This window comes from Prunus persica, chromosome G5 (genome assembly GCF_000346465.2).
Source record: "Prunus persica cultivar Lovell chromosome G5, Prunus_persica_NCBIv2, whole genome shotgun sequence".
NCBI classification, from domain to species: domain Eukaryota; kingdom Viridiplantae; phylum Streptophyta; class Magnoliopsida; order Rosales; family Rosaceae; genus Prunus; species Prunus persica.
In genome coordinates, this window is record NC_034013.1 from 10,514,980 (window position 1) to 10,528,163 (window position 13,184).

At 35.4% G+C, this 13,184-nt stretch overlaps 4 protein-coding genes across 4 annotated transcripts; 1 reads left to right on the forward strand and 3 right to left on the reverse strand.

The window, feature by feature from the left end:
- LOC18777705 (LIM domain-containing protein WLIM2b) lies at positions 259 to 2,206 on the reverse strand. Its single transcript, XM_007210015.2, has 5 exons — positions 1,939 to 2,206; positions 1,368 to 1,464; positions 1,218 to 1,240; positions 1,040 to 1,129; positions 259 to 783 (listed from the first exon to the last, which is right to left on the reverse strand). Exons 1-5 carry the CDS (start codon positions 2,071 to 2,073, stop codon positions 463 to 465), a joined length of 666 nt encoding a protein of 221 aa, XP_007210077.1. The 5' UTR covers positions 2,074 to 2,206; the 3' UTR covers positions 259 to 462.
- Positions 6,251 to 7,358, reverse strand: LOC18776900 (remorin). Its single transcript, XM_007208784.2, has 5 exons — positions 7,325 to 7,358; positions 7,212 to 7,235; positions 7,060 to 7,129; positions 6,807 to 6,888; positions 6,251 to 6,565 (listed from the first exon to the last, which is right to left on the reverse strand). The coding sequence occupies exons 1-5, from the start codon at positions 7,356 to 7,358 to the stop codon at positions 6,368 to 6,370; spliced, it is 408 nt and encodes a 135-aa protein (XP_007208846.2). The 3' UTR covers positions 6,251 to 6,367.
- On the forward strand, positions 8,627 to 9,187 carry LOC18775722 (nuclear transcription factor Y subunit C-3). Its single transcript, XM_007211018.2, has one exon. The coding sequence runs from the start codon at positions 8,719 to 8,721 to the stop codon at positions 9,082 to 9,084; it is 366 nt and encodes a 121-aa protein (XP_007211080.1). The 5' UTR covers positions 8,627 to 8,718; the 3' UTR covers positions 9,085 to 9,187.
- On the reverse strand, positions 9,186 to 10,229 carry LOC109949263. Its single transcript, XM_020564439.1, has one exon. The coding sequence runs from the start codon at positions 10,208 to 10,210 to the stop codon at positions 9,989 to 9,991; it is 222 nt and encodes a 73-aa protein (XP_020420028.1). The 5' UTR covers positions 10,211 to 10,229; the 3' UTR covers positions 9,186 to 9,988.

Sequence of the window (13,184 nt, forward strand, 5' to 3'; positions counted from 1 at the left end):
ATGGAGGCCTTCTCCTTTCAAGGGCCTATCTGAATGAGGTTTAGTATTTTTTTCGTCGTGAATATCTGAATTGGATGAACCGCTCTGTGAATTTGCATATATGTTTTTCAAAAATCAACTATAAATAAAGAGTTGAAAAATAAACAATTGGAGTTCAATACTTGAATATAATTATATATTTTAAAATAAAGTTTGTATGTGATCCATAACCTTCGAGCCCAGTACAACAAATTCCACTGACCCAACGAAACATAGCATCTTGGGCCTTTAATTGTAAGAAAGATCGAGGACGTTACTTTCATTGCATTGAAATTTCAACTTCCTCAAGACATCGATTCAAATTATCAGCAAAAAAAGAGAGGCAGAAATTCTGTTTTCCTTTTAACATGTTTTACAAATCATTAAAGCAAAAATCCCAACACCACAAGCTTAGTGGAACATGGCATTGGGTGGTGCACATTTTTATGATTGCCCCTGTGGGGCTGAATCCTGTGCTGCTTCTGCTTCTCCCTCTGCTTCTTGTTTTGGGTCTTCTGCTACTTCTTGTGCCTTCTCTGAATCGGCTTCCCCGGGTTTCATTTCGGGCATTGGAGCTCCATTTTTCTTGACTGAAGCAGTCTTGGTGAGGTGGTTGTAGCTGCCCTTCTCCTTGAACAGTTGGGCAAAGTGGTGCTTGCAATAAAGAATGCCATCCAGAGCAGCACAGTTTGAGGGTGAGAGGAAGCAACCCCCATGATTACACCTGAAGCATGACTTGTGGTAAAACTCTCCCTCCATAGTAACCTGTATTACAAAATATCTCTTAGAATTCACCAAATCTAAAGCCAAACCACAGACTATTAATCACACGGTGCATCAAATTACAATTGAAATAATATTTCCACTCTCAATTTGTTATTATTCACTTAATTTTTAAGCGCTTTAAAATATTAATTTTGACGTGTATGATAACAAATTTGCAGTGTGTTACATACGACCTTGTGGTCACTTTCAACATGTTAATTCGTGAGAGAGAAATGGGAAGACATGGGATTCAAACCTTCTCTAGTGGATACACAGTTTTGGTGCAGACTGCACATTTGTCTACAGTCCCAGAGAACATTGAGGACAGTTTGCTAGGGGTCCTACCCTGTACATATAAAGAAGAACGTGTATAAGCTAGCAGAAACCAAGAAAAAAGAAATATTAAGCATATAATAATGAGTTTATATGTGTACCAATTCAGTTTGTGACTTTCCACCTGTACATCAAACATATGGAACGAAACATTGTTAGGTCAAAAATGGGAAATCAGAAAGGACTAAAAAAGAGAGAGAGAAAATGGATTTATATACCAAGATATTTTGCAATGGGAAGAGGGATCTTACATGTAAGTTTCTTGGAGAAACTTCCAGACTCCCTGAACAATTGCTCGAAATGAGGCTTGCAGTACAAAACTCCCTCCATGGAGGAGTAGCTACTCATCTGTAAAATACACACAAGCAAACAACTGCCTTATCCTACATCCAAAGCTTGTTTATTTCTTTCAGCCCTAAACCACGTTGATTTAGAAGACCAATTTTAACTACAAGCCCATATTTGATATGCTCTTTAATTCTCCGGATTTTTCTACAATACGAGTTCACATTTAATGGAAACACGAATATAGTCTTTGTTTGATTTATGTTTCACCATTCTCCACTATAGAGTAGATGGATCACAATCCCTTGAATTATATATATTCTCATTAAAGGAGAATTCGCTCCGTAGATGCACCCTAAATTCATCATCTCTATATCTCTTGCAAAGTGTGACATATTAAGTTGTAAGATTATAAATCTAGACACACATTTAAACAAGCATTCAAATTAAAATATATGTAAGTATATTCAAGCACTAATCAGTTAATACGTTAATACGGTGCTAGCTAGGTAAAAAGTCATATGTATGTAAACCTACCGAAAGTTGTCCATTGCAATGACTGCATTTAAAGCAGGGCCTATGGTATGTGACACCATCAGCAGATAATTGGTCAATGAAATGAACAGTCTTATCACAGGCCTTGCATTTCTGTTGGGTTCCACTGAACGACATTTTTCCTGTTGTCCCAAAGATATCAATGAAGATCGCTCAACAGAAAAGATGGTTTAATAGGAAACAAAGAATTTGCAACAAGATTTAATGAGCGTTCAGCAGGAAACCTTGGAAGTTCAATCTCCAATTGCTTGCAATTTGAGATTGAACTAACTCTGATTTTTGCCCATCAACTATCACCTTTTTCTTGTAGTTGGGGAAAGTAAATTAAAGGTCCAAAATCAAATGGGTAAATGAGTGGAGAAGGTAAGTTCCAAGGTGTATGGAGGACACGTGAAGAAAGTTCCATTGGTTTTGGAGCTTAAAATAACTCAATGGCAGATTGGTTTGACTGAGTTTTCCAGAAATAGGATCCAGGGTAAGTTTTAGCTTGTTCATTATGGGATTATTACTATTTTTAGATCATATATGTAACTCGATCAAATGGCTAGTAGCTAGAATGAGTTGTATATATATACACACATTTTGATTGTGTAGGAATCTTTTGATGTTTTTTGAATCAAACCCTAATTTTATTTATAGCCTATATTATACAATCATGCATTTGTCAAACCAATAAAAGGTTACCAAAATTTATTTTTAAATATAAACAAAAAAAGTTAATTAAATATTCAACATCTTTTGAGGCTATCCATCCAAGGCAAATACATGTAGGCAAAATCTATATATGTATAGCTTCGTTCATCTCAGTATATGTGTAATGGTTTACCTAATAGTATCACTTTATTATTATGTGTTATGTGTTAAGAGCGTACCCAGGTACCCAATGTTCTATGTTAGATTTTTCATTTCTATATGGTTTGTAATTATTTTATTTTATTTTATAAAAAGTTGTATTTTGTAATAGACAAAATTTAGGTTTACTTTTGAAGAATTTATTCGCCCTTTTCAAATGTACATTAAATATGAATTGAATAAAAGCTACGATAATATCGCAATATAGTAGTGAAGAGCATTAACTACTATATACTCACAACTTCAAATTCAGGATCTCTCATATATTTGGATCCATGGGCTTCTGGCCCATATATAATAAAATATGTGGGGAGCCTCAATTCATCATTTGAGGTTTATACTGATATTATCCATTTCGCGGTGTATTCTTAACAACCGGAATTCACAAAATATATTTCTTCCTTGAGGTGTCTATTATAACAAAATCGAACTTTATTAAATTCATCATCTTCTTATGCCAAAGAAATATGTGGCATACCACAATCTGCAATAATACCTCAAGGGTTGTCCATTTAACTGTTGGAACTTTAGGTTCTCAACACTGTTAGATTTTGAACTTCAGGCCAAAGTCACATATTCTCATGGTATGGACATTCAATCCCCTTAGATTTTGAACTTCGGGCCAAAATCACATATTCTCATGGTATGGACATTTTTACAATTTTCTGTACATATTTCGGGATTTCAAGTCCTTACATAATTGTCCATATTTTGAGGAACTTCTGGCATCTCATTTAATTGCTCATCCATGAGTTTAAGGAACTGCAGGTTCCTTTTTGTATATAGTGACGGTTTACCCAAAATGGTTAATATTCATGCATACGTCACTATTCATGTATACGGTACTATTCATCAAGTCATGAATACGTATCTATTCATGTGTATAGTACATTTGCCAGTACAGTTATTATTCATGTGTACGGCACTTTTAACTAATACGGTACTGTTACATCATCAAGGAACTCCAAGTCCTTATTTACATGTCAAGGATCAAGGACCCTCAAGTCCAATCACATGTTTACAAATATAGTACAGGAGAGACTGACAGCTCTCATATCAATATCATCATCAAAGATCTTCAAGTCCTGATGTAATTGTATGATGAGGATCAAGGAACTTCTGGTCCTGATCTGCATACTGTAAAAACTCATCATACCGCACAATTAATCCATAAAATAAATTGCTTGTAAATAAATTACTAGTATGGACGATAAACCCGCACCATACTTTAAATAAAATTTAATGTGCGGTAAAGCAAATTGCTTGCTGTATGGACGTTAATCCCGCACCATACTTTAAATGAAAGTAAATGTGCAATAAAATAAATTCATAAAGTATGATGGTTAATTCCACATCATACTTTAATAAAGTAAATGTGCTTGTATGGGCACTAATTCTGCTCCATACTTTTAAATAAAAGTAAAGGCAGTTGTGTGGACGATAAACACGGGCCACACTTTTAAATAAATACTGTCGTATGGGTAATAAACCTACACCATACAGTAAATAAATTGTATGGGTAATGAACTTACACCATACAGTAAATAAAATAGTTGTGGGGATAAAAATCACCACTAAAAATATAGAAAGTGAAACCGTCCGTTAAAGCTAATAATAAAATTACTGTATATATATATATATATGAATATAATATATTAGTATGGTCAGAAGACCTTGGGCAATAATTCTAAAAGTTGCAGGAAGCTTTTCCAACCCTTTTTTTTTCTTCGTTGGAATCTTATCAACACCATGATTCATTAGTTTGAAAGCTAGACAAATTATGTTGGCTTTTCTTCTTTTCACTTGCAAGCTTCACTAGCTTTGGATGTTAGTATGAATATTAAATTGTGTGGAGAAATAATAAAATAATAGAAATAGTAAGAGGCTGGGAGCTTATCCTTCCAGTTGGTTTGCTCGTATATCTCTCTAGCAGACCACAGCTCCTCCACTACTTTTCTTCCTTACATCAACATAATGGTTAGTAGTATAGATAATAGTGCAGCACAAAAATTATACCTAAGAGCTTCTCGTGCTGATAACGTGTTATAAAATGAGCGGAATATGTGCTAAAATATTGAGCTGCACGTAAAGTAGATGAGACACAGCATTTAACGAGGTTCGGCTATGCCTACGTTCTCGGAGAGCAGCAGCAGTAACTTTTCCACTATATAAAATAATAGGGCTACAACTTTAGTGTTTACAATACGTGTGGCTCACTGAATTTTCTCTCTTGGAGAATTTCTCTCTGCTCTCTTTCCTGTCCACTCACTCACCTTCTTTCTTCCTTCTCTTCCTCTTCTCTAAGCACCCTTTTCTACTGATGGAGGTATCTATTTATAGGCCAAAGACATTGGCTGTTCACTTCACAAGCATTTGACTTCACTCGAATAATTGGCAGACAAACATCATTAATATTCTTCAATCAATTGGGTAGTGGGGCTTGCTATTTTGGGATCCACATTGTTGACTTTACAACATTCAACATCTTTTGAGGCTATCCAAGGCAAATACATGTAGGCAAAATCTATATATGTATAGCTTCGTTCGTCTCAGTATATGTGTAATGGTTTACTTAATAGTATTACTTTATTATGTGTTATGTGTTAAGAGCGTTCCCACGTACCCAATGTTCTATGTTCGATTTTTCATTTCTATATGGTTTGTAATTTTTTTATTTTATTTTATAAAAAGTTGTATTTTGTAATAGACAAAATTTAGGTTTACTTTTGAAGAACAACATTGATATATATTCGTACAAAATCACATTTCCTCGTCTTGAATATCCATGAACAAAATAGTTATGAAACAGAAACCATATTTGACTGGCTTTGAAATCGATTTGGACATCTAATACGTTCACGGGCCTCACGGCAGTAAAAATAATTAAACAACTCGTTCTCTTGCTTATATCACTTAGGGAAAAGTATTAGTGCACGTAGGAATTAACTTCATGGAAATGGTGGTTGTGGTGTTCAAGTTTCAACAATTTTACAAGGTCACGCTGCCCAAGCCCAAGGATGATCTGCACGGCTTCTCCCATGGACCGTTCAACTTTCCGACCACGACAACGGCAACCGCTTCCAAGGATGAAGCCAATGACAATAGTGTTTTCTGGAACGAATGGTGAATGTTTACTTGGTTAGTTGATCTCATACATATTTCTTATCTCCCATCTCATGATTTTTCCCAATCCAACTAGAATAATAAACATGCCAAGCCTAATCGAATTGTTTTTGGTAATAAAATGCGAAGTAGGGAGGGAAGTCAATAAAACGGTGTCGTTTTAGTTTATCAGCAGCACCACATCAGCTTGGTAAAGAATTGATATTTGATACAAGACTGATAAAATCGGCTACATTAATTATTTCTTTTTGAAAAGACGAATTTTATGTGTGTTTGGCTCATACAAAATCTCATTAGATAAAAATGTACCACAGATGTTTTAGCCTTGGGTTACATAAATATATGCCCAACATTGGCATTAAATTTCACATGTTGTATACTAAAAACTATCGAGTGAAGCACACAAAACAAAAAAACACACAAACACACACAAATTTCAAAAGTTAAAACATAGAATTTTCTTTGGTACATGCCCAATTTCACGGAATTTGTCAGCCTTCTCTTTTACCTTTGTACGTTCTTCCTCTTTCACATCTTCAACCATCGTCCTTTTTTCGTCTGCTTTCTTATGAATCTCAGCAACTTTGTTTTGCATCTTTTCTACGTACATTGCCTTCTTCCTTTCTAGTTTTTGCTGTCACATTTTTCAAAAGCAACAATAATCAATGGCCCTTTCTAATTAATTAATACATATATTATTATGAGAATAAGCCACGAGCGTCAAAGTTTTGAATCGCAACTGATATGACAACGTTTCATAAGTTATGTGTTCGTATCATATCTGGACACATTTTCAATCTCAAACTTCTTTTGACGCTCTATTATTATTGTCAAAAGATTAATGCCTTGAATCTAGTGTTAGTCCTATTAATTACCTCAAACTTCTTCTGTCGCGCATCAATGTATGCTTGCTTGCTGAGCTCCCATGCAACAACATTAGATAACTTTTTATTTGTCCTAATCAACAATTTCAATACATTATTGTTAGAAAATGTGGAAAGTAAAAATATAAGCTCTTAAAATAAATGTAATCAATTGTGCGAAGTTTCTCCTGTCAAATAGAGAAATGTGTTAATTGCCAAAATGGTTTGGCAAAATGTGGAATTAGCATAGAGATTTGAGTCTTACTTGTTGTCTACTTTTGTTTTCTCGCTTTCTTCCCATGCTTTGATTAAACCCAACGACTTGGTTGACAAAACTGTTGTGCAATCACAACATAAACAGATTATTAACACGAGCATACAAACTAAAAGAACTTCAAGATGGTGCCCGGAAATTACCTTTTTTTATTGCACTTGTATCCTCTGCATGCACAACAAAAAATTTCCAAAATTAGAAGTCGGTTGAAAACCATTTGAAGAGAGAGAGAGAGAAAGAGAGAGAGATGTTTTACTTTCAAGTGCAGCCTTTTGTTTTTCATCCGCCATGGGATTTGGACGTGAAACTTAAATGCGCCCTAATACCTTTATAGTAAATTGAATTAGAACACCCAAACAACGAAGAAGAGAAAATCGAAGGCCTAAGAAGTAACTTCTTAGATGCTTCAATATTATCTCTGCTTTTTTCTTCTTCGTTCTTAGATGGCTATTTAGGTGATCTCGGAGATGAAGGTAATGAGAAAAAGAAAATATGAAGAAAAAAAATTAATATTATATATGCCGGTGAAAAAAGAATTTAGAATATTTAGTGTCGAATTTAAGCGACCCTAAAGTTAATCTAAACCACCAATTACTATTGGAGGTAAACGAAGATAGTCCTCAAAGCTAGCCGTGGGTATTACGTTTTCCTAAATTTCGGATTGCGGGTACGTAGGTGGAATTAAGTGGCATTCCTATTAATTTTTTTTCGCTTCTTTTCTAATTTTGTTTACATTAGAGTCCGAAGGACACAATAAATTGAGGAGTATCATAATCCAATTGGTTTAGGGGTAATATAAAAAAGGGCATTGATGCTATTAGTAGTGAAATTATTTATTATATGTTGTTGTTTAGGCTTAAATTTTGCCCGTCAGCCCCGACACAAGGACGAATTTGACAACCTTGTCTAAGCCTAACTGGCCTAACTGTCTAGTCTAAGCCTACCATTACACAATCAACAAAAGTAGACCAAATATCAACCGAACATTATATTCGGTTAAGGCTAGATTCAAACCCAATCAATTTAAATTGCATTGTTTTCTAGTAAATGTATATATATATATATATATATATATATATAGACCATATTTCAACAAAACCCACATGCATGTACCTAGCTAGCTATGAGCTGTAGGGGCAATCCTGTAATTAATGAGACCAAATCTCAACCCATCGAACAGTTTCCGAATTGTGCTTCAAAAGCCGAACATAAAACGACCATCAAGTTGAATAAAATACAATTAAAAACGAACCATGATCTATTTGTATGTGTAGCATTATTTCATGCCATGCCAATACACAAATTTGTCGCCAAGGATCCTTGTTAACACTTTGTTACTGTGCACGCCATTGCATGCTTGTTTATTGTTCAAGGTGACGCACCACTTCATTATATATTTATATGGTTTGAAAAAAAACGAAGGTCCTCAATTGTTTATCATAAACAAATCAATATACTTGGTCATTAGATTTAATTAGCCGGCTAAGCAGTCTGGCCCGCCCTGCCGGCTGCCCTCTTATCATATATAACCTCCATGTCCCATACACTGGAAGACGGACAATTTCGTCAAAACTTATAACTTCTGAGATAATTTAAATGCATTTATCTTTGCATCTAAGATCGATCATACTACGTTGAACTTTTAAAGAAATGAGGCAACCGGGAAGGTACTCAGGATTCATGATGCATGGAGGCATATCTGGGAGGACTGGGCCCCACTCATTGCCCTTGGCGAGGATCAAGAAGATCATGAAGAAGTCCGGGGAGGACGTGAAGATGATATCTGGCGAGGCTCCAATTGTGTTCTCAAAGGCATGTGAGCTGTTCATAGAGGAACTCACTCGGAGGTCTTGGATGACAACCCTGGAAGGGAAGAGAAGGACACTGCACAAAGACGACGTTGCCTCGGCCGTCGTAGGCACCGATATCTTTGATTTTCTTGTGAGTTTGGTTTCGGATTCTTGCCATTCTGAAGACATCACGCCGGCGGACAAGGAGGCATTGGGGGGATCATAGTTCATCTTTCTCTCAAAATCCCAAAGTGTATCTACGTTACTTATGAATATATATATATATATATATATATATTTATCGTCAAATTAATTAGTATATATATATATATGTAACTTTTATAAAGCGAGGCTATGGTGGCGTCTTTTGTTGACTCAAAATTGAGTTGACAATTTTGGCATTGTTGTCTGTGTGCTTTATTTTTATTTTATTTTTTCAGTCACGACGAGATCCAACCCCAACACTCAGAAGGAGGCTCAAGGGTTTACTAGAAAGAAACTATTACTGCAGTACAATATATTCCGTCAATTAATATGTGTTTTAAAAGATTGGCTATAGAGTGGTATTTAATTCGTTGACTCAATTAGGATGTCCATATTTGAAGGAAAATAATGACATAATTTCTATAAAGGAAGATAAATACTTTTATACCCATATGCATTGTGTCCCACTTTCTCTATCTTTCTTGTCACATGCATGATAGATCACATAAAAAGAAAGATAGAGAGAATGAAAGTCGTAGTGTACGAGAATAAGGTAGGTTTCCTCCTCTCATAGTCACGATAGGAGTAGTGTGATCCCCAAATCCCACCCTAAAAATGTGATTGAAAAAATCTCTTCAGTACTTAAGGTTTAGAAGTCACCAGCTAACTCTTGATCTAGTGATACTTCTCTTCCTAATATTGAAAGAGGTTCCAACTTCGAAATCCCCTAACCTCCATTGATTTAAAAAAAAAAGAAAAAAAAGAAAGAGGGTTTAGAAGTCCATAAATAAACTTCAGCTTTATAATTTCTGCACCCTCATATATCTCAAGTAATAAAAGATCTAAAAGTTAATTTCTAGCTGCTAATAAGATATTAAAATTTCAAAACACCATAAGCATATACAATATCTCATCATCTAAGTAAATTAGGCTGAGAAGCAGCTAAAAACAATGCCATCACTCAGTCCACTAGAAACCATAACATCATGGTCATGATTTGGTCGAGCTTTTCTTCTCCTCTCCTCATCGGACCTTTTCGCAGAAGATTCAGACGCCATGCTTGAACTTTTCCCATTTCCACCAGCAGCAGCTGCCTTTTTCTCAACCCTTCGCTTCACAACATACTCTTCTGAAATAAAAACATCCATTTTTGTAGGTTTTTGTTGTGCTTTTCCAAGTTTGGTGCCAAAAGAGAAAGGGTGAGCAAATATATATATATCTATGGGGTTATTGGAAAGGAGGGGGATATACCATGGGCTTGGACCCATGTTTTGATTCAAACAAGCAAACAAGTACTTTCTTGAAATGAAGAAATCAAGCGACAATTGTTTGGTTTCTTGGAAACCTTTGGCTCTTGTGCTTGTGTGTAACGGCTGCAAAAGCGCATGTGGAAAGCTTCCTTCCAGACAAGTACTGTTGTGAACTGACTAAAATTTCTGTGGGATTATGTGTCATGTCAGATTGTATATGATTTTTTTTTTTAAATGTTTAATTTTTGTTTTGTATTTGAATTCAGAATTTCCTTTAACAAAAATAAGAGCCACTTGTCATGTTTACTAGAATATACGTTATTTCTACTCGATTGTAGGGTGCTTCTTCGTTACGGAGTCCCGCAATACGGATCCGTTACGAAGTCTTGACCGTGCGATGATTTGAACTATTTATATCTCTCCTCTCTCTCTTTTTTTTTCTCTCTTCTCTCTCCTCTCCTCTCTCTCTCTCTTTCTTTTTTCTCTCTCAGCCAGTTTTTTTCTTCCTCTTGTCATGGGGTGATTTTTTCTCTTCTTCTCTCTTCTTGTTAGTTTCTTCAGTCAGGTCATGGTGATGTAAGGTTGACCCAGGATAGCAGGATTCTTGGATTGATTGTCGTTCTCTTCAATCAGGTCATGGGGGAGAAAATAACAGACAGGGGAGGGGGAGCGAATGGGTCTGTGTCTGGTTTTCTTGTTCTCTTTTTCTTCTTCTTCTCTCTTCTGGCTATAGGACAACAAAACAAGGCAAAATAGCCACAGCTCCAGCCACAGTCATACTCTTCCATACCACAGCTCCTGCAATCACACAACAAACCAGCATTGCCCTTTTGTCACTGTGCTCTACAACAACCACATCCTTATTATGCTGCAGATATTGCGATGAGGGATTGAGTTGCAGAGATTGGAAGAGAGAAGAAGAAAACTGGCGGAGAGAGAAAACAGAGAGAGAGAGAGGAGATATATAAACGCACGGTCAAAAGTGGGCTCCATAATGGAGCAGCACCGCTCGCTTTTATTATAAACCTTCTTGTATTAACTCTTGACAATTTCAAGGTATGTAAGAGCATGTCTAATGCAAGGGCACGGCGCAAGGAGCTAGGTGTTGTTTTAGCCCTTCAAAATGATATTATTAATAAAATCTAATCTCTTAAATTTTTTGTGATTTTAGTGGTGGTGAGGGGTTAGGAGCTAAAACTCAAAATTTGTTATTTTAGTTTATTATTATTTTTATTTATGATAAAAAAAATCAAAGCATAAAAAAGCAACACAAAAATTTATTTTTAAAGGGCTTGGAGTATAAACCTTTTTTTTTTCTTCTAAAAATTGACCGTAGGGCCTATTTTTGCTCAGGCCAGCCCTTGGGCAAAACCAACTCCTTATCTTGCTTTAGGGTAAACTGTACTGGCCCAAACACATGCATTAGAAAGTGTTTTTTTTTTTTTTCTTCATTTGAGGCCATATCTGAACCTAGCCCAAGCTAGATAAGTCCTATTAGACTTCCTCTAGGGAGTTTGTAGCTCAAAGGTTAATAATAGAATAGTTATACATGTACCTGTCACATCTCTGGATCAGCTCTGTCGTAGCACGATATTGTCCGCTTTGGGCCCCTCTCTCTGCCCTCACGGTTTTGTTTCTGAGAACTCACGAGCAACTTCTCAATGGGTCACCCATCTTGAGATTGCTCTAGCCCCCAACTCGCTTAACTGCGGAGTTCCTATGACTTCAAAGCCAGTGAGCTCCCAAAAGGTCTTGTGCTAGATAGAGGCGGGCATGTACATATAAGGTACATCACCTCCTCTCCATTGGTCGATGTGAGATGTTACAGTACCAATATTTCTGTTCGAATCCTATATTTTCCAATATCGATTGTATAAAAACATTAAAAACAATTTCAAGGTAGAAGAAAATGATATGGGAATGCATATAACTTTATTGATGTTAGAGGATCTGAGCTCTTATGATCAATGCATACGGTAACAAACATATTAATGAGGAAGAAGATGAGCATGTGAATTTTCTACCTTACCTAAATAGTTTTTTTTATATGCGTATCTAAATAGTTTTTGCGATGAACTCTTATTTGAGTATTTTATTTTATTTTATTTTTCTTGTGATGAATCTTATTCAAATAATTAAAATAATATCTAAATGGTGGTCAATGTCTGTGGCTGATTGAGCATGTGTTTTCTGGTCCGACTAGGCAGATTCATCCCTCCAACTCCAAAGCATTTCGTGGTCGGTTAATATTTATTAGTGTTTTGTTTAAGATAATGTAATTAACCACCGCCAAAAGTTTATAAAGTTCAAAAGTAAAAAACAAAACACATGTACAAAATCTTCGGCGCTTTTAGTTTTAGCTTTTACTAGAGTTAAAAGTGAAAAACATACCGACATACTTTTTCAGGAAGGAAATGGGAACTTTTTTGTTTCTTTACCCCGAAAAAAAAAAAAAAACTAAACTCTAGCATCGTTAAAAAGAGTAAAGTTTAGGCCATAATTTAAGCCAACATAACAAACAAGAAGACAATAAAGTTGAAATATAGAGAAATTGGTGAAGACCAATAACTTATTGGGCCTCTCCAGCATGTTCCTCAAGAATTTCAAAAAACATTGAGGTCCCACAATTAAACGGTGTCCATTGGATTAACCATGCATGGGTTGGAATTTTTTTTATTTTTTATTGAGATATTTAGTACTAAAATTATATACTTATTCTTAGCACTAAAATTATAAATAAACTCTACATCATTTAATTTCTATAAACAAACCCAAAAAAAATCCAAAAAATGACAGCTGGCCTTGTATGTACGAAGGTTGAGAAAGATAAAATTTTTAAAATTTTAAATATGAAAAAAAATGTGAATTTACC

Bases quoted from the DNA above. Each gene is read 5' to 3' on its own strand.
- LOC18777705 (XM_007210015.2), bottom strand. From the start codon at position 2,073: ATGTCGTTCAGTGGAACCCAACAGAAATGCAAGGCCTGTGATAAGACT. The intron at 1,241-1,367 runs GTAAGATCCCTC...TTTGATGTACAG, and splicing joins TTTCTCCAAGAAACTTACAT to GTGGAAAGTCACAAACTGAA. The intron at 1,130-1,217 runs GTACACATATAA...TTATATGTACAG, and splicing joins GAAAGTCACAAACTGAATTG to GGTAGGACCCCTAGCAAACT.
- LOC18776900 (XM_007208784.2), bottom strand. From the start codon at position 7,358: ATGGCGGATGAAAAACAAAAGGCTGCACTTGAAA. The intron at 7,236-7,324 runs GTAAAACATCTC...TTGTGCATGCAG, and splicing joins ACAAAAGGCTGCACTTGAAA to AGGATACAAGTGCAATAAAA. The intron at 7,130-7,211 runs GTAATTTCCGGG...ATTGCACAACAG, and splicing joins TACAAGTGCAATAAAAAAAG to TTTTGTCAACCAAGTCGTTG.
- LOC18775722 (XM_007211018.2), top strand. From the start codon at position 8,719: ATGAGGCAACCGGGAAGGTACTCAGGATTCATGATGCATGGAGGCATA.
- LOC109949263 (XM_020564439.1), bottom strand. From the start codon at position 10,210: ATGGATGTTTTTATTTCAGAAGAGTATGTTGTGAAGCGAAGGGTTGAG.